The sequence below is a fragment of the Neomonachus schauinslandi genome, chromosome 13 (genome assembly GCF_002201575.2).
Source record: "Neomonachus schauinslandi chromosome 13, ASM220157v2, whole genome shotgun sequence".
Lineage (NCBI taxonomy): Eukaryota > Metazoa > Chordata > Mammalia > Carnivora > Phocidae > Neomonachus > Neomonachus schauinslandi.
The window spans coordinates 72,255,882-72,273,935 of record NC_058415.1 but is presented as its reverse complement, the minus strand read 5'-3'; the positions used below and the strand labels follow the sequence as shown (position 1 = coordinate 72,273,935).

The 18,054-nt window shown below is 42.1% G+C and overlaps 1 protein-coding gene across 1 annotated transcript in view; it reads right to left on the bottom strand.

The window, feature by feature from the left end:
- UGCG (UDP-glucose ceramide glucosyltransferase) overlaps positions 1 to 15,763 on the bottom strand; it is a 37,286-nt gene extending 21,523 nt beyond the window's left edge. The window contains exon 1 of the mRNA XM_021691282.2: positions 15,252 to 15,763. Coding sequence (XP_021546957.1) covers positions 15,252 to 15,349 — 98 coding nt within the window. The 5' untranslated portion in view covers positions 15,350 to 15,763. The remainder of the gene's footprint in view (positions 1 to 15,251) is intronic.
- Positions 15,764 to 18,054: the final 2,291 nt, after the last annotated feature.

The following is an 18,054-nucleotide window of genomic DNA, read 5'->3' as shown; positions in this document are numbered from 1 at the left end:
TGGTGATTAATACAACATAAAAAAAAAGACATTTTAGTTTAAATCTAATACAGATGTACCTTCTATCCTTTGGAGAGCTTTTCATATCAAGAATGCAGCATTTTATCAGACACATTCTGACTCACCCAACAACAATGAAGCTCTCTCCAGGTTTATGAAGAAGAGAACTGGTTAATACTAAATCTGAAATTTCTACTCAAAATAACTATAACCTAAACTATATGATAGGACCTTTAAAAAAAATTCTCATTTGTGTTTCTCCCATATCTATCTCTCCTCCCCCACCTCCCAATATTTTCATTCCATACCCCAAGGAGTCACCTTGTGGAGTATACCCTAGGATATAAGAATCCTACTTTGGAGAATATTGTTTCGATTTATGTAACAGAACTGACAAAGCCCCTTGTTACAAATTAGGTGAAATGTTTATCAAAAACAGTAAAATATCCATTAAGTCACACACAAAATCACTCCGCACTGTGCTCAGCACACAGTGGTGCTCCATGACTACTTAGCATTCCCTTGCTGAACAATCATTTTTGAACCCCAAATGTACACTAGGCATTACCTTGTGCACTGGTGGTAGAGTGAACAGGGGAATTCCCGACTATCAGGGAGCTGCAGTCTAATGGGGGAGTTGCACACATATATAAGCTCTTCTCCGTATAAAACTTATATGTATAGTCAACCAAGCTATGTTTTAAAGCAAGAAATATATTAAGTTGGCCTGCTACCCAGAGAAATGATGCAGGGGGATGCCTTAGCCATAGCCAGTGTTTTGTAAACCCATCTGTATTTTTCAAAATATGATCAAAAGCCCATTTGCCCAGAGTCTCAAAAGTGGCCTGAGTGATGGAGTCCTCCAAGTGGGGTGTCTGTGACAGGGTCTACAAGGTTTACTGGTGTCAAACTTTGGTATCTGGTTTTTAACTTTGGTATCTCAGGGCAGGGGTTCTGTATTACTTAGAACGGACTTGAGCCCACTGCACCCACACATTGCACAGGCTTTATCATGGGTGCCCATTTCTACCCTGGGCCTAGAGCAGGTGACTTGCTTTCTGTCAGGATCCTTTGTACAATACTTTCTCAGTTTCAGGTTCTACACTGGGAATCCAGTTCTACCTCCCCATCGTGCATTTGGCTTTTGGGCCTTGTCCTTCTTTAAGAGGGTGGGGGAGAGTATTTTTTATTGATGGGTAACACACATATAGTAAAGTCACATGCATTTTCTCAGAGTGAAACACCCATGTAACCAGTACCCAGATCAAGAAGCAGAATATTACCGGAACCCCAGAAGCCCTTGCCATGTCCCTATCTACTAACTACCCTCCTCCTCGAGAGTAACCACTATCCCGACTTACAACACACTAATTCTGCCAGCATTACAATTTTATCTAAATGGAATCCCATAGGATGTACTCATTTGTGTCTGGTTTCTTTGACTTCAGTGAGATTCATCTTTGCTGTTACATTTAGTTATAGTTCATTTTTTAAAAAGATTTATTTATTTTCAAGAGGGAGCACGCGCATGCACACACAAGCGGGAGGGGGTACAGGGAGAGGGAGAAAGAACCTTAAGTGACTCTGCACTGAGCATGGGCCCAACACGGGGCTCGATCTTACGACCCTAAGATCATGACCTGAGCCCAACTGACTGTCTCACTCAGGTGCCCCTAGTTCATTCATTCTTATTACAGCATGTATTCCTTGTATTAATATACCACACTTTATTTAGCTACTTTCTGTTGATGGGCATTTGGGTTATTTCCAATTTGGGGCTAATACAAATAGTCTGCAGCCTTGTCTCTCTCCTTACTAAAGTACCAAAAACCCTGGCCTAAACCCCACTCCCACCCCTGGACTTAAACTTTTAGACAAGATGAAGAAATAGGGACTGAATCTGCTTGCCCACCTGAAGCAATTTTTAAAAAATCAGACAAGGGCGCCTGGGTGGCTCAGTTGGTTGAGCAACTGCCTTCGGCTCAGGTCATGATCCTGGAGTCCCAAGATCGAGTCCCACATCGGGCTCCCTGCTCAGCAGGGAGTCTGCTTCTCCCTCTGACCCTCCCCCCTCTCATGTGCTCTCTCTCTCATTCTGTCTCTCAAATAAATAAATAAAATCTTAAAAAAAAAAAATCAGACAAAATATGGGAAACAATGGTTTTTAAGATACCGGACATAAGGTAAAGAAGGACAGTGATTCCTGCGACATGGAAAACAAATGAAGTAAGCCCTCCAATTGCCCCAGCTTACTGCTTTGAAACAATTTCCAGGCCAGGAGACCAGTGTTTCTCAACATTTAATATACATAATGCCCAGAGGTAAAAATCACAACTTAATGGACCAGCTGCAGAGCTTAAGAATCTATTTTTACAAGCATCCCAAATGATTCTAATGCAGGCTAGCGTGAACCACACTACAGTAGACTATAAATTCTCCAGGCTCCAGGAAAATAATGATAAACAGTATGTTTATCTCAATTAAAAAAAAACACCACTGACTAAATAAGAGTAAATAAACATATACAGAGCTCAGAAGGTAAGGTTTGGGGCACCTGGGTGGCTCAGATGGTTGAGCGTCTGCCTTCGGCTCAGGTCATGATCCCAGGGTCCTGGGATCGAGTCCCGCATCGGGCTCTCTGCTCCTTGGGAGCCTGCTTCTCCCTCTGCCTCTCTCTGTCTCTCATGAATAAATAAATAAAAATCTTTAAAAAAAAAAAAAAGAAGGTAAGGTTTGGTTCAGAGATAAAATTACGGAGCCATCCAGAGTTTGTTAAATACATTAGCTGTCTCAGGTAGAGCATGCCATTAGCAGGTACCCACAAATCAATGTAACTGATAGAGGGCCAGTAATGGATGAAGGAGACCAGTAGTGAGTAACCCAAGGAGCAGAAAGATAGGAAGAAAGGATTTAGTAAAGAAGGCTTTATTTGGCTAAGCTGTTTTTCTTTTGAAAGTGTTCAAGGAAGAACAACACTAAATGCAGCTGAGGGAGAGGTCAAGACATGTCCCTGACTGTCCCCCTGACTGTGTGGCCTTGGGGCCCTTGGAGTACTGTGGGCAGGGGGAGGTAAATGAAAACAGGCTAAGAAGTAAATGAATAAGAAGTACAATGTGATAACAGGGAATAAACACTATTCTCTCCTGAAATCTGACCTGAATAAAAGTTACTCTGGCCAGAGGAACTAGATGGAGAAAGGTTTTTCAGTTTAATTTTGGAAAAAAAATTTTTTTTCTTTAATACTTGAGTATAGAGACTAAGGGGAACAAGCTAGTCAAAGGTAAAGAGAGAGAAAATTTAAAATAATTAATGGCATGCTAGGACCCACGGTGTGAAGCAGGAGTTAGGAAAATCTGACAAGATTGAAGGTAGGAGGGTGAAGAGTTAGAAGAGGTTCTGCCAGTAACGGGTGACAGGGGCTAAATAAAGAAACAAAGCATTCAGATAGCACCGCAGGCTAAGCAGAGATCTGAGACCATGAATGTGTAGTAGTACTAACCCACATGGCTATGTGATTGCCCTCTGCAGGATTTTGAAAGTTGAGAAGCTATAAATTATAAGATGGGTTCAGGATAACAAGGCCGACTGACAGGAGGAAAGGTGAGGGGCAAGATGATGGAGTGATGAACTCTTGAGTTCTGGCTAGATGGAGAACTCGACAAAACAAGAGATAACAGGTGGAGGCCACAACTGTGGTAGATAGCCTAGGGCAGTTGTTCTCAACTTTGACTGCACAAGAAAATCACCTGGGGAGTTTAAAAAAATCCTGATGCTCAGACCAATTAAATCAGAATGTCTAGGGCTAAGATGTAGGCAAGCAGAATTTTTTTTTTTTTTAAAAAGGCCTCCCCTGGTGACTTCAAAGTGCAAAGCTGAGAACCATGGACCTAGGAATACAAGATCACTGTTAAGAAGAGAAGAACGCAAGAAGGGTGGAAACTCAGGAAGATCAGCAGTTATAGGATGGCTGAAAACAAGGAGGCTGTGAAGGAGCAGTTCAAGTCATGTGAGAATGGGGAAGAGCTGCAGAAAAGAAGTAGGGGGTCTCTCCATAGTACTCTCAACATGGCCGGTTACCAGAAACTTAAGATTCACAGCAACTGGAGAAAAGTCCCATACAGATACTCTATCCCTGTGGATTACTTCCGGGGTTAATTTTAGGTTATCACTAGCTGTATAGAGCAGCATGCTGGTTTAAAAGCCTGGGCTGGAGCAGATCGCTGGGATTTTTATACCAGCTTCACAGCAAACTGAGTATCCTTGGATAAATTACTTCTTTATCTCATTTTTTAAAAAAGTGTGGACAATTAATACCTACCTCATAAAGCAGTGAGAAATAGATGAGATTAAGCCACAAGGTAAACATTCAATGATAGCTATTACTGTTTTTAATTTTAAGGACATTTTCCACTTCTCTGAGTTACCAAGAGATTTAGAAATGTCGAACATTGATGAGGCTTATACACCAGAATGGAAGAACTGAAAATTCATATATTTAAAGATTCTTTCATAGATACTTAAATATTAAGCCATTATGTTGGATTTTTAAATTAATTTTTATTTTTTAAAGATTTTGTTTTTAATTAACCTCTATACCCAATGTGGGGCTCAAACTCACAACCCCAAGATCAAGAGTTGCAGGCTTGGGCGCCTGGGTAGCTCAGTTGGTTAAGCGACTGCCTTAGGCTCAGGTCATGATCCTGGAGTCCCGGGAACGAGTCCCACATCGGGCTCCCTGCTCAGCAGGGAGTCTGCTTCTCCCTCTCCTGCTCCCCCCTCTTGTGCTCTCTCTCAAAATAAAAATAAATAAAATCTTTAAAAAAAAAAAAAAAGTTGCAGGCTCCACAGACTTAGCCAGCTAGGTGCCCCTATGTGGGTGTTTCGTCTTACTTTGTTTGAGAGAGAGAGCGAGAGAGCATGAGCACTGGGGGGCAGGGGCAGATGGAGAGGGAGTAAGAGAATCTTAAGCAGGCTCCACACTCAGCACGGAGCCCAACATGGGGCTGATCTCACGACCCTGAGATCACGACCTGAGCTGAAACCAAGAGTTGGACACTTAACCGACTGAGCCACCCAAGCACTCGGGGTTTTTTAAAACATAAAATCACCCTTGTGTATTAAGAAAGATTAAAGGGGGAAAGAGGAATCATCAAAAGTCCCAAATCATGGTTAAAACAGAGCAAGTCAAAACATGGCATAAAACACATCTAATGTAAAGTTTACATTATATGCAGTATATAGGCTAAAGTTATATTCAAAGTTAAAATTATGCTCACTATTTAGGAACCAATTCAAAATCCTACAGAGATCATCCAAAAGCACAGAGGCAATTAAGTACAACAGAGAGGAACATTAAATATCACCAATGATCCACTGAAAGTGGCCTGAGCTCTCCTTTTAAACCACTAGAGAGGTTCTCAACTGGGCAGAGGCACTGCACAGTCCTGGCTTCTCTGAATTCCTCTACCCTCAGAGCCTCACTCAAAATGTGGGATTCCACTGCCACAAGAACCCTTCCCTTGGCTCTGCTAGAGGGAGAGTTCGCCACGCTCAGAGCTGAGGGGAGAAGGCCAGACACGATGAGCAAAGTAACTCCCAGTTACTATGTAATCCAAGCACACTGCCTTCCAGGATGGAGACGTTTTGAGGGATTCCAGAAGAGACTGTTTTGTTGACCATTAAATCACCATGCCCATGGCAGTCCCCAGAGCAAACACTACAAGGCAGCCTTCTCACCCTAGTCCAGGCCAGGGGGAGGCCCCTCTGCACAACCCCTAACACCGGGTCAGCCCTCAATCCAGTGGTAGCCATGTCCCAGGCTGCAGGCCCAGCAGAACCATAACTGGGGATTTTAATAATAATCTTAGTTCTTTATGAAATAGAATCTCCCCTAACACCTACATCCATCTGATTTTCAGAAATTTGATTTTATTACATTTTCAGGAACACACTGGATATAAAAGGAATGCACCTCCTCTATGTCCGGTCAATGGTTTTGATTTGTTTCATTTTTAAAGGATAAAATGATCCTGGAATGTGAGTGAGCAACGTTGGGGAGACAGAAAGCACAGGAAAATTTCAATGTGTCACTCCTGAGGAATGATTTCTAAATTAAATTCTCTATCAGAAGCTAGTCACTCTGTCACAAAACTCGTAATTAAGGTCCCATTGCCCTCAAGCGCAGGGGGTTGGAGGTGCTCTCAGCAGGCACCTGCAGGGCTGCACCCGCCAGCAGCAGTAGGACTGGGAGCCGGAGTGCAGGCAGGTACACCATCCATGGGGCTTCCTCAGAGTAAGTGAAGTCTAAAAGGTTATGAGGGATGAATCACAGGCAAAAGAGAGAGGCCTTCAGGGTCCTGCTTTCCATTGTGAGCTAGAAGGACATCTATTCAGGGAACACTTCAAAGAGTTCCAAGCAACTGGTAAGAAATATTCAGGGGTTCTTCTGGACTTTAGAGCAGCTTTATCTTCGTGAAGCCTAATCGCCTCTCGGCACAAGGGTTTTCAACTTCTGAGCTGATGGAATGGCCTTCTTTCATCTTAGGTGATTTTTATTTCCTAACAGCTCAGTCTCTAAAATTGTTACTCTTTTTCATCATTTTGGCTTACTGTTTCATCCGTCTACTCTTTAGCTCCCCCCCCTCTCAAGTTTTTGATTTGCTAGTGTGCACCACTTTAAATGATTTATTTTACTGGTTCATATTCTAATTTCGTTCTGAGCAGGAGGAAAGGAAGCCTGGTGCGAAGGGAAGCTCCCTGGAGAGAGGGCGGGCTGTGCCCCTTCAGTCGGCTGGCAGCAGCCTCTGCAGCAATCCTAATGCAAAGCTACACCTCCCAGAACGGCGGCACAAGGTCCTCACACAAGGCTTGAAGGGAGAATGTGGATTCCTTGAGAGCAAAGTCACCTTGCTTAACAGCCCCAGATCGTGCTTTTTTATAGTTCTGCTGGGTGGCTCAGTTGAACCAATTTATCTGATTCTCGGAATTTATCTCCTCTGCTCCATGCCACCAAGCTTGTTAATATGTCATGTAAAATGAGGCTGACTGCTGTATCAGCAGGTCCCCTACTTCACAGAGTCCATGCCTGCAATTTCCCATGATTAAAGGCTTCTGTTGTTGTTACTTGTTGACTGTGCCCTGGAAGGCTGTTACCGTGTGTTTATAATCAGTATGTGTCATGACTCATGTTACTTCCATATTGCATCTATCTTTTCAACAACGGTACTGCATCAAAATGAGCTTCTTCAGCAACACAAAGCACACCTTCTGGTACAACTTGAACTCTGCAGACATGAGATTCCCCACAAAACACATAATAACCAATACTGAGTTAGCTTTATGGGAAAACACAAACCATTTCCACTGGACAGTACACTTATATACTACAGAATACAAAAGATTCCATTACCATTGAAAACAAGAGATCTTTAATTTTACCACACCCTCCCCCCAAAAAACCCCAATTCACTAATCCTTTGGTGACAACAGAGCTGCCCTAGTTGGAAATGGATAGAGCATGGTGTTTTGCTAATAGCAACTAAGTAAGCCAGGCGCCCAGCAGAAGCTATGGTTCCAGCACATAGTGCTCAAAACCACAGGAGACCCTCAAACATACCACATGCTCAAACTCTTTTCACATCAAAATGAAACTAATGGGACTATCTCAGTGCTCTTCTACAAAACTGGCTAAAGCAGAATGTGATGTTTAAATTCTTCTGTGTATAAAATAAAATTCTTGGATGGAGGAAAAGTGGGGGGCACTGATGATTTGCACATCAACCAACTCAGGAGAGTACTGGGCTCTGCATCCCCTGAAAGTCAGATCTTAGTGTAAAGATTATTTATGGTAAGATAGGCATTCCCATAGGAAAACCTTAGGGAGGGGATTCAGATTTGTAGGTAAGCATGTTATTAATAAAACCCTGTTTCTATTTTAATGTGCTATTAATTAGAAATAGTGAAATAAAGATTCCATTTGGTCCAATAAATTTCATTAAAGTCCATCACCACTGAAAGCATCCCCAAATCTGACCATCTACCTCAGATCACAAGGGCCAAATGACACTGAACTAAAGACACTGAAAAATCCACCATTACCACTGGAAAAAATTCAAAGTTCGTTCATTCAACCAGCAATAATTGAGTGTCTAGTACACACTGGACATTGAACAGTAAATAAGACACTATCCCTACCCTCAAGATCTTACAATCTAATTGGGAAAAGAGACAACTGAACACATTTACAATCTGGATGGGTAAATTCAAGGCACTAAAGAAGGATATAAGAAGAGGTGCCTGGGATGCCTGAATGGCTCAGTCGGTTAAGCGTCTGCCTTCCACTCCAGTCATGATCCCAGAGTCCTGGGATCGAGTCCCACATCCTCTCCCTCTGCCTGCCGCTCCCCCTGCTTGTGCTCTCTCTCCCTCTCTCTCTGACAAATAAATAAATATAATCTTAAAAAAAAAAAAAAAAGAGGAAGAGGTGCCTAATAATGCAGTAAAAAGCTAAAGTCTAAATAGACTTGAATGAGTAGAAGTAAAACAAAAAGGAAGGGAGGGAAAAAAAAGGAAGGAAAGAGAATTCTAATACACAGCATATTCAGGGGAACGTCAGTAATTCAATACTGCTGAAGAATTAGGTACAAGGGCTCAGCTCCTAAAGAACTATGCGTGTCTTGTTAAGGAGCCTGAATGTTAACCTAAGTCAATGAGGGAACCATGGTAATATTTTAAGCACATGATCTAAGATTAGTACTCCAGGAGGATAAGGCTACAGTAGGAAAAATAAAGCAGAAAGGGAGCAAGGCTGTTGGTAGAGATACCAGTGAACAGAGACAGTTTCAATAATCTAGAGTAGAGATAAAGGGTACTGCACTCATGATGTAGGAAAATGGTCGGATAATGCATTAACAGAACCATCACTGAATATTAACACTGAATTATAATTGTCATGTTGCTTTTTAGAGCTATCACACTGTCACCCAATTCGGTGTCTTCCCAGGCTCAGGTTAAAGAGGCTCAACTGCCTCATTCATTCTCCCAAAAGTGGTCCTGGCAGCAATGACCCTAACTGATCAACACATGACCAAAGTTCAAGAGCATCCTCAGAACTGAACCCAGAAAAGAAGCTCTCGATTTACAATTCCACTAAGGCTCAGAACACCAATGTATTAAGGAATTTAAGGCAAAGATCATACTATCTAAAAATATTATTTGAAATGCTAAAATTTACATTAAAAACAATTAGTTTCTGACAGGATGTTCACAGACATCCTGATACAATGAGTATTTAAATTCCACTCAAAAGCTATGCAGCAGGTATAAAAGTTGCTGTGCTAAAAAGGTTTGAAAAGGTAGAAGGAACTTGAAAGGAAACTCCAGGGAAAGACCTCTGCTTTACTAGAGGGCAGTTAATATTTACAGATACAAGAAGTTATTTTCACACTAGCCTGGCACCTCCAGTCACTTAAAAGATAAAGCCTAGCTCTGAACATTAGAACTTTACAAACAGAGGACAAAAAATAATAATCCAAGGAGAGGGAGAAGGGAAAAAAAAGGGAGATGGAGGGAAAAAGGCAAGATGCCTCGCTCAGATACTCTTATAATCCAGCAATATGGCTCCTAAGGGCTAAAAAGAGAAGAAAGTGACTGGTTCCAGACTTTGTAGGATTTCACCGCAGCTCCCAAACTATCAAACCACACTAGCTCTCAAAAAGGAAAAACTCAAAGATCACTTAACCGTTAACTCTGCCCAGTGAGGCTAGACTCATTAGTTTTTTTAGGAAATTAAAAAAAAAATCTTGGGAATAAGAGCCCTGAATTTTAGGCTCTAATTTGAATATTATCTTGAACATTACAGGCGGTAATCCCACAAAAGTCTGCCATCTAGAACATATTACAAAATGACTTAGCATCAGTTCAATACGAAAACTGGAAAGGAAGGTGCCTCAGTGGATTGGGCATCCCACTCTTGATTTCGGCTCAGGTCATGATCTCAGGGTAGTGGAATGGAGCCCCACATCGGGCTCTCTGCTCAGCGGGGAGTCTGCTTCTCCCTCTCCCTCTGCCCCCCCACCACCTATGGTCACATGCCCTTGTGTGCGTTCTCTCTCTCAAAGAAATAAAATTAAAAAAAAAAATTTAAAAATGGCTTTCAAGTTTATAAATTATCTCAATTTAAAAAATTTTTTAAATTAGTTTTTAAAGATTTTATTTATTTATTTGACAGAGAGAGAGAGGGCACAAGTAGGCAAACTGGCAGCCAGAGGGAGAGGGAGAAGCAGGCTCTCCGCTGAGCAGGGAGCCTCACGCGGGCTCAATCCCAGGATTGGGATCATGACCTGAGCCGAAGGCAGACACTTAACTGACTGAGCCACCCAGGCGCCCCCTCATTTTTTTTTTTTTAATTGCAGGCTTATAGGAATTGTGAGACATTTGTGAAGTCTGAATAATCTGAGCAAGAACTGTTCACTGTATTAATCACATTGAGCTCCATTTTTTAAAGTTTATTTATTTATTTATAGTAATCTCTGCACCCAAGGTGGGGCTCAAATTCGCAACCCTGACGTCAAGAGTTGCATGCTCTACCACCTGAGCCAGCCAGGTGCCCCTGAGCTCCATTTTTTAGTACAGGCCAATACTTATTAGCTCTGTCTCCTTCTAAGAGGACACAATTCAATAGAACACTGAATGTAAATTAACTAGATACCATTACACACTGTATTTAATTTAAAAAAATAACCAATTGGTTTTTAAAAGTTTTATAACTTTTCTTAGCCATTTACTATAATATCTGCATGACTTAAATGCTTTTAACAATTAGGTGTCCATGATTAATCTCTTTAATGTGACACCCAGATAATGGAGCAATATAAGCTTTTGAAATAGGCTCCATTTCCACCAGTTGCAAGCACAAAGTAGGAAAGTTTCAGTATCTGCTTATTTTATGTACACTTTACCTTATTTCAAAAAAGATTTGAGAGACACAGACCATGTGTTCAGAAAATATATTCTTCAATAAAATACAGAACATTAGCACACTATTTTAACCAAAATATTGTTGCCAGTGTTCTTTAGCTTTCCTTGTCAAAATGTTAACAAGTTTGCAATTTCACTAAATAACAGTGGGGGGGGGAGCACAAACTGTAGTTCTATGCCTAAAATAACTCATTAAACTGGGAAGTATCTTTATTTCAGTAAGAAAGCAATGAGATCAAACACATAAGTAATTTTGAAGGTGGGACCAGAAGAAAGGAACTTATCCAAAAAAAAAAAGGGTTAAGATTTAATTTATACATAAATTAAGCTGCTGACTATTTGCTCTATGTTGAATTACCCATTTCGGAAAGGTATTCACAAGATTCCTTTAACTAGCTGTTCATTATAATCTGTTATAAACTAACTGCATTTTCTTCATTCTATTTTCAGGATCCTGTTACTATCAGTCACAAAGGTAACTATATGGGGCATTAGAAAATACATACAAAGCCTCTCTATAGTGTTTTAACTAAGCTAAGTGTTTGCACTATTCTCAAACACAAAGTATTTAAAGAAAACTCTAAACATAAAATAAATAAAACAACTGTGGAGTTGTCTCAAGTCTAACAGCACAGGTTACTTGGAATATTAGACTACATCACTAGTGTTCATTCTAATTAAAGAAGTATGACTTTAGGGCGCCTGGGTGGCTCAGTCGTTAAGCGTGTGCCTTCGGCTCAGGTCATGATCCTGGGGTCCTGGGATCAAGCCCCGCATCGGGCTCCCTGCTCGGCAGGAAGCCTGCTTCTCCCTCTCCCACTCCCCCTGCTTGTGTTCCTGCTCTCGCTATCTCTCTCTCTGTCAAATAAATAAATAAAATCTTTAAAAAAAAAAAAGAAAGAAAGAAGTATGACTTTACCATTATGTATACATAATTGAGGGAAGGGGAATATCATAGTCCTATGTTGAAAGAAGTCAAATTCTTCCAAATTGAGCTGTACATTTAATAATTCCAATTTAAGAACAAGATTTAAAAATTGCAGTTATAAAATCAGATTACTTAAGAGTCTTGGAAAAAATGTTATAATACACCTTTAAGTAAAAATGTGTACAAGCCAATAAAGTTTGGAAAAGAATGAGGGGTTTGCCTCACCAGTAATAAAGTAATAAAACTTCATTAATTAAAACAGTGGATACTAGTACAAGAATAGATCAATAAAACAGCACTGGGAGCCTTGAGACATATGCAAGTATACAGACGAATTTAGTCTATAATAAAGACAGTATTTCAAGACCGTGGAACAATAAAATAGTAATTCACTAAGTGATTTTGGGACAAGTGGCTAAATATTTAGGTGAACCTAAAATTAAGGCTCTGGCTCTCATCATATAATGAAGTAAAACGAGTATATTACAGGATAAAATGTAAAACAAAACAAAAACAAGAAACAACCAACGAAGGGGCGCCTGGGTGGCTTAGTCATTAAGCGTCTGCCTTCAGCTCAGGTCATGATCCCAAGGTCCTGGGATCGAGCCCCACATCAGGCTCCCTGGAGGCCTGCTTCTCCCTCTCCCACTCCCCCTGCTTGTGTTCCCCCTCTCGCTGTGTCCCTCTGTCAAATAAATAAATAAATCCTTAAAAAAAAAAAACAACAACAACGAAGAAAATTCAAACTACTAAAGAAAACCAGATATTAACTATATAATAATTGGAGGACTAGATATAAAATTACACAAGTCAAAAACATTAAAAAAAAAAAAAAAAGCCCTGAGAACCCAAAACACAGGCACACATAATTTTCTCCATGTTAAATATATGAACATAGTTGAAAGACAAAAAAAAAAAAAAAGCTAGGGAAAAAACTTCAACCTATCACAGAAGAACAATCTTCATATAAAGATTAACAGAGCAATGGATTGCAGGACAAAGGATTATGAGTATGTAATTTACAACTAGATGTAACTAGCATATCAATATATGAAAAATGTTCAATGGAACCAGTAATTAAAGGAATGAAAATAAAACAGTGAAGAGCCTGATACTTAGTAAAGGGAAATGGGCACCATCATACATTTTTACCAGGACTGTGAATAGATACAACTTTCTATAGGGCAATATGTATCAAAGTTTAAAATGTGCAGATTTCTGGCCCAATAATTCCTCTTTCAGGAATGTAAACTAAGGAAATCCTCTCTCAAAAATATACACATATGAATTCACCACAGTGTTTGTTATCTTGATGAACTGACAACCTAAATGCCAATTAATAACAACAAATACATACTAGTACCTCATAAACAAAAATGCTATGCATCTATTTAAAATGATATAGAGATCATACATTTACTGACATGGAAAAAAATGGTCATGACACTACATGTAAACTCCATGTGAGCAGGCTGGGCAAACCCTGGATGTCCTGTTCTTCAACCTTATTTCCAGCACCTAGAATAGTGCCTTGTACAAAAGAGCTTCCCAGAAAGCATTTACTAAATAGATTAATTTTAAAAGCAAGCTATAGAACAATAATCATAATGTTTACCCCCCCCTTCTCTCCCTCCCTCCCTTCTATCTCCTTTCTCTCTCTACACACACACACACGCACACACACACACAAACACACGCACAAAGACAGTCACAAAAGGTTAGGGAGTTTTGGTTCGTGTGTTTAACTTTCTTTTTTTTTTTTTTAAAGATTTTATTTATTTATTTGAGACAGAGAGAATGAGAGACAGAGAGCATGAGAGGGAGGAGGGTCAGAGGGAGAAGCAGACTCCCTGCCGAGCAGGGAGCCGGATGCGGGACTCGATCCCGGGACTCCAGGATCATGACCTGAGCCGAAGGCAGTCGCTTAACCAACTGAGCCACCCAGGCGCCCTAACTTTCTTCTTTATTCCACTCTGTACTGTCTAAATTCCTTACACAGTAAACATTTTTTATGATTGGAAAAAAGGAACAAAATTGATTTTTAAGAACTCATATATTAAAAATGAACTCCAGAAAGTGTTCAGTGACGACAGTTCACAAACTACAAAAACTAAGATCAGCAATATCCAAGCGGCATTTTCTTTCATCTCCAAAGAAATACTGGTAGGTCTTCTACAATGTAGCATCTTTCTCCAGTACCAGGAAATGCCACCCTATACTAATAAAATGCAGAACTTCCAAAAGAAAAAGCACATTTTTTTCTGTAGTAAAAGGGGGGGGGGAGCAACAAATTTCTTAAAAGTCCTCCCATCTCCTCTATTAACACATGCCCTCTTCTAGTTGGTGATAAAGATTACTATGTATAGTCATTTTTTTTTTCAGGCTAAAATGCCAGTGAATCCATCAGAAATGTGCTCTATGCAATTCTTTCATTTCTTTGGAAAAACAGATTTTATTTTAAAGACATTTAAAAAATTGAAATATCAAAACTAGCCACATACCCTCTGTCATTATTCATCCGACCACCCTGTTTTATATTACTCACAGACTTTATCACTACCTGAAATAACCTTATTCGAATTTTTATTATCTGTCTCTCCCTTCTAGAATGTAAGCTCTATGAAGACAGGAATTCTGTCCCCAGTGAATGGCATCTAGTAGGCCTCAAGGAGTATTTGTTGAATGAAAAAGGGGTGTGTGTGGGGGGGGGAGGGACAAATCTAAGGAAGACTATAAATAAGGAACTGGAAAAAAGAAAAGAAAACCACAATGAAATGTACAAGCTGACATGACTCAAGGCTATAACGTCAGCCCGGAGGTTTGGTGGACATTTTTCAAGGTGGACAGGTGCTTCACACCTATCTAAAAGCATAGAGCTCTTCCAGGAAGAAGAAAATCCACAGGGAGGTCGCCGGGTAGCTGTGTGCAGCTCCCAGAAGACTGGGAACGATCATCATCATAATAGAAATGTCGTCCAGATCGAGAAAACAGCAACAACATACTATACATCTTGGCCCAGATGAAAAATCAAACGAATTCTCGACACAATGAAACCAAGCAAGCAACCTTCCGCCCGACACGTAGAAAGAGCACAGTCTCCTTTCCCCTGGCCGTGCAGTCGCCCGCAGCCCAGCAAAACCCCTCACTCATCACTTTCCCCCCTCAAGGACCCCCGCCCCAGCTGGTCCAAGGGGAAAGGGAATGGGGGCGGCGGGGAACAGTATGAGAATCAGCTTTCTCCACCCCCACCCGAGCCCAAACCTCTCCAAAGCGCAATGCCTCCCACCCACCCACCCCGAGGCCCTGACCCCCGCGCCAACGGCTCCTCCAGCAGCCCCTCACTCACGTGTAGATGATGGCCATGAAATGCATCAGCCACAGCACCAAGAAGAGGACGAACCCGAAGACGGCCATTCCCTCCAAGGCCAGGTCCAGGAGCGCCATCCCCCGGCCTGGCCTGGCCCGCTCCGGCCGCCGCCGCGGACCGCGCTCCCGCAGGAGGACAGGGTGGGCGCCCGGCGCGGGGGCGCAGTAGGGGAGAGGAAGGTGGGGAGAGGAAGGGGCGGAGGGGGGTGGGGACGGAAGGGGCGGGCAGGGCCTGCGCGCCCCGCCCGCGCGCACTCGTTCGCGCTCTGTCCTGGGCGCGCTCGCTGCTGCGGGCGCTGCGGTGGCCGGGCTCCGTGGTCAGAGCGGCCGTAGCCCGTGCTCAGGCTCGCCTCTCCACACCCTCGCGGTCGCCGGCCGGACCCTGCGCGCCTGCGCCCCCGATGCCAACGTCCCGCCGCCTCGCCGCCCGGCCCCGGGCCGCACAACTCCGCACCCTGCTCCGCCGCCGCAGCTCCGCGCACTAATCAAAACCGGCGGCCAGCGCTCCGACTCTCCGGCGCGCCCCGCCCCGCCCCCGCCTCCGCCCCCGCCCTCCGGAACGGCGGCGCCCGTCCCTCTAAGGGGTGGTGCGCGCCGCTGCTCCCCGCCCACCCTGCCGCCCTCGCGCCCGCTGCGTCACCGTCACCGTCGGGAGCGCGCCCCTGGGAGGCTTCTGCTGGACACGAGCCCGCCTTCCCCGCGGGGTCCTGTCTCCCGCCGCGCCTAACCTTCGGCGTTGGGCGGCGGCGCCCGGGGCGGCCAGGAGTGCCGCCCTGGGCCGGCCTCCCTCGGCGGTGGCTGCACGTGACCCTGTGTCCGGCTCGAAGGCTGCTTGCCCTCTGCCGGGCTCCAGTGTTTCCGGGCGCCCCAGAGAAACACGGAGTTGCAGGCGGCCGCCCGAGTTGTCTCGAAATTTAGCTTCCAAAGCTGCGTCTGCAGCTTCTCCGCCCGGTACTGCTCAGAGAGGCTTAGGCCCTCCTCCAGGCCACGTTCCTGGGCGCTTGGCTGTCCCATTGCCTTCCTCCCTCACTGCTTTTAATGCTGTGTTGTCTTGGATCACAGCCGACCCGAGAGCAAAATAATCTTATTCCTCACAGATCTGTAAACACCATAGAGACAGCGTGTAATGTAAAAGAAATTCTCAAACTCGGAATGTAAGGAATCAGTATCAAAGTCCCCTAAGACTACTGTCCAATACGGTAGTCATACGGGGCTATTGAGCGCTTAAAATGTGGCTGGTAGGAATTGAGACGTCCTGTGCGTCTAAACCATACACCGGATGTCAAAGACCACCTCCTTAATACATTTTATATTGATTACATGTCGAAGCAATATTTTTGATATATTGGGTTAAATTAAAAATTACTAACTTCACTGTTTTTGTTGTTTTACTTTTTAAATGTGGCTAGCTACTAGAAAATTTTAAATTACACATGTGGATAGCACTGCTCTAAAATGTAAAGAAGTGGCACTTTGGACAATAAGTTAACTTAGCCTGTATCTTAATTTTAAATCAGTTCAGAGAGATGTTTTAATCTAGTACTAAATGTTTCTGTTTGTTTCTTTAGCCTAGATGAGTTTATATTGTTTCTTGATTGTTTTATGTTTAGACAATGTTTATTATTTCAAGTGATTTCCTTTTAAATAATCCATGACCTCCCTTGAGAGATTTCAGAATTGAATTCAATTTTGAAAAGAAGTTGGTTATTTTATCGTTGCTATTTATTATGTTTGATATTGATTAAATGAACTACCTTAATCTACAGTTAAATGGTAAACTATAATCAGAGAACCAATTCTGCATTCACTATACTCTTTTACTGGGGTAAAATCAGTAAGAAAGAACAATGTTTACAAATGAAACTTCCATTGTTCAGTTACTGGTTAATGAATTAAAGTTATAGCGGGATAGAATACTACCAGCAAAATAACTATAAATGGAAATTTTAAAAACATCATCATTGTAGTTCATTAATTCTAGGATTCATTTTAAAAAGAAAAAGATTTTTTAATTAATTTATTTATTTGAGAGAGAGTGAGAGTGGTGGGAGGGACAGAGGGGGAGAGAGAGAATCTCAAGCAGACTCTGCGATAAGTGCGGAGTCCTACCCCCTACTTGGGGCCTTGATCTCACAACCCTAAAATCATGACGTGAGCCAAAACCAAGAATCTAATGCTTAACCCACTGAGCCACCCAGGTACCCCCAGGACTCACTTTAAAAAACTCTTTAACATGGGGCACCTGAGTGGCTCAGTGGGTTAAGTCCCACTTCTGGTTTCAGCTCAGATCATGATCTCAGGTTGTGAGATTGAGCCCCACCTCCTTAAGATTCTCTCTCTCCCTCTGCTCCTCCCCCTCTTTAAAAAAACAACACTTTAACACATTTTAACATGTCTGAAATGTAAATGTATCTCACAGTAACATCTTAACACTAACTGGTAGATGATTTTTTCTTGATCATATGTAAGTAACAGTGCATCTTACAATGAATGCCCTCTTATATTCAATGAACTATATCAGTTGGTCAATTAAAGCATTTTGTTATATTCTGCTTTTCTCCAAAATGTTTTTTTGGAACCTTACAACAAAAGATTTTATATAGTATGAACAATAACATGGAAAATGAGGCCAAGAAAAGTGAAAGAAGCACATATTCTTAAGAACAGAATTGGTATAATTGAGGATAATCAGTAGATTAAAGATCAGCTATGTTGTACATAGGCCTAGTTAAACTTGGTCTTGTCCAAACCATTCTATAGTATCTATAGAATATTAGGATTAC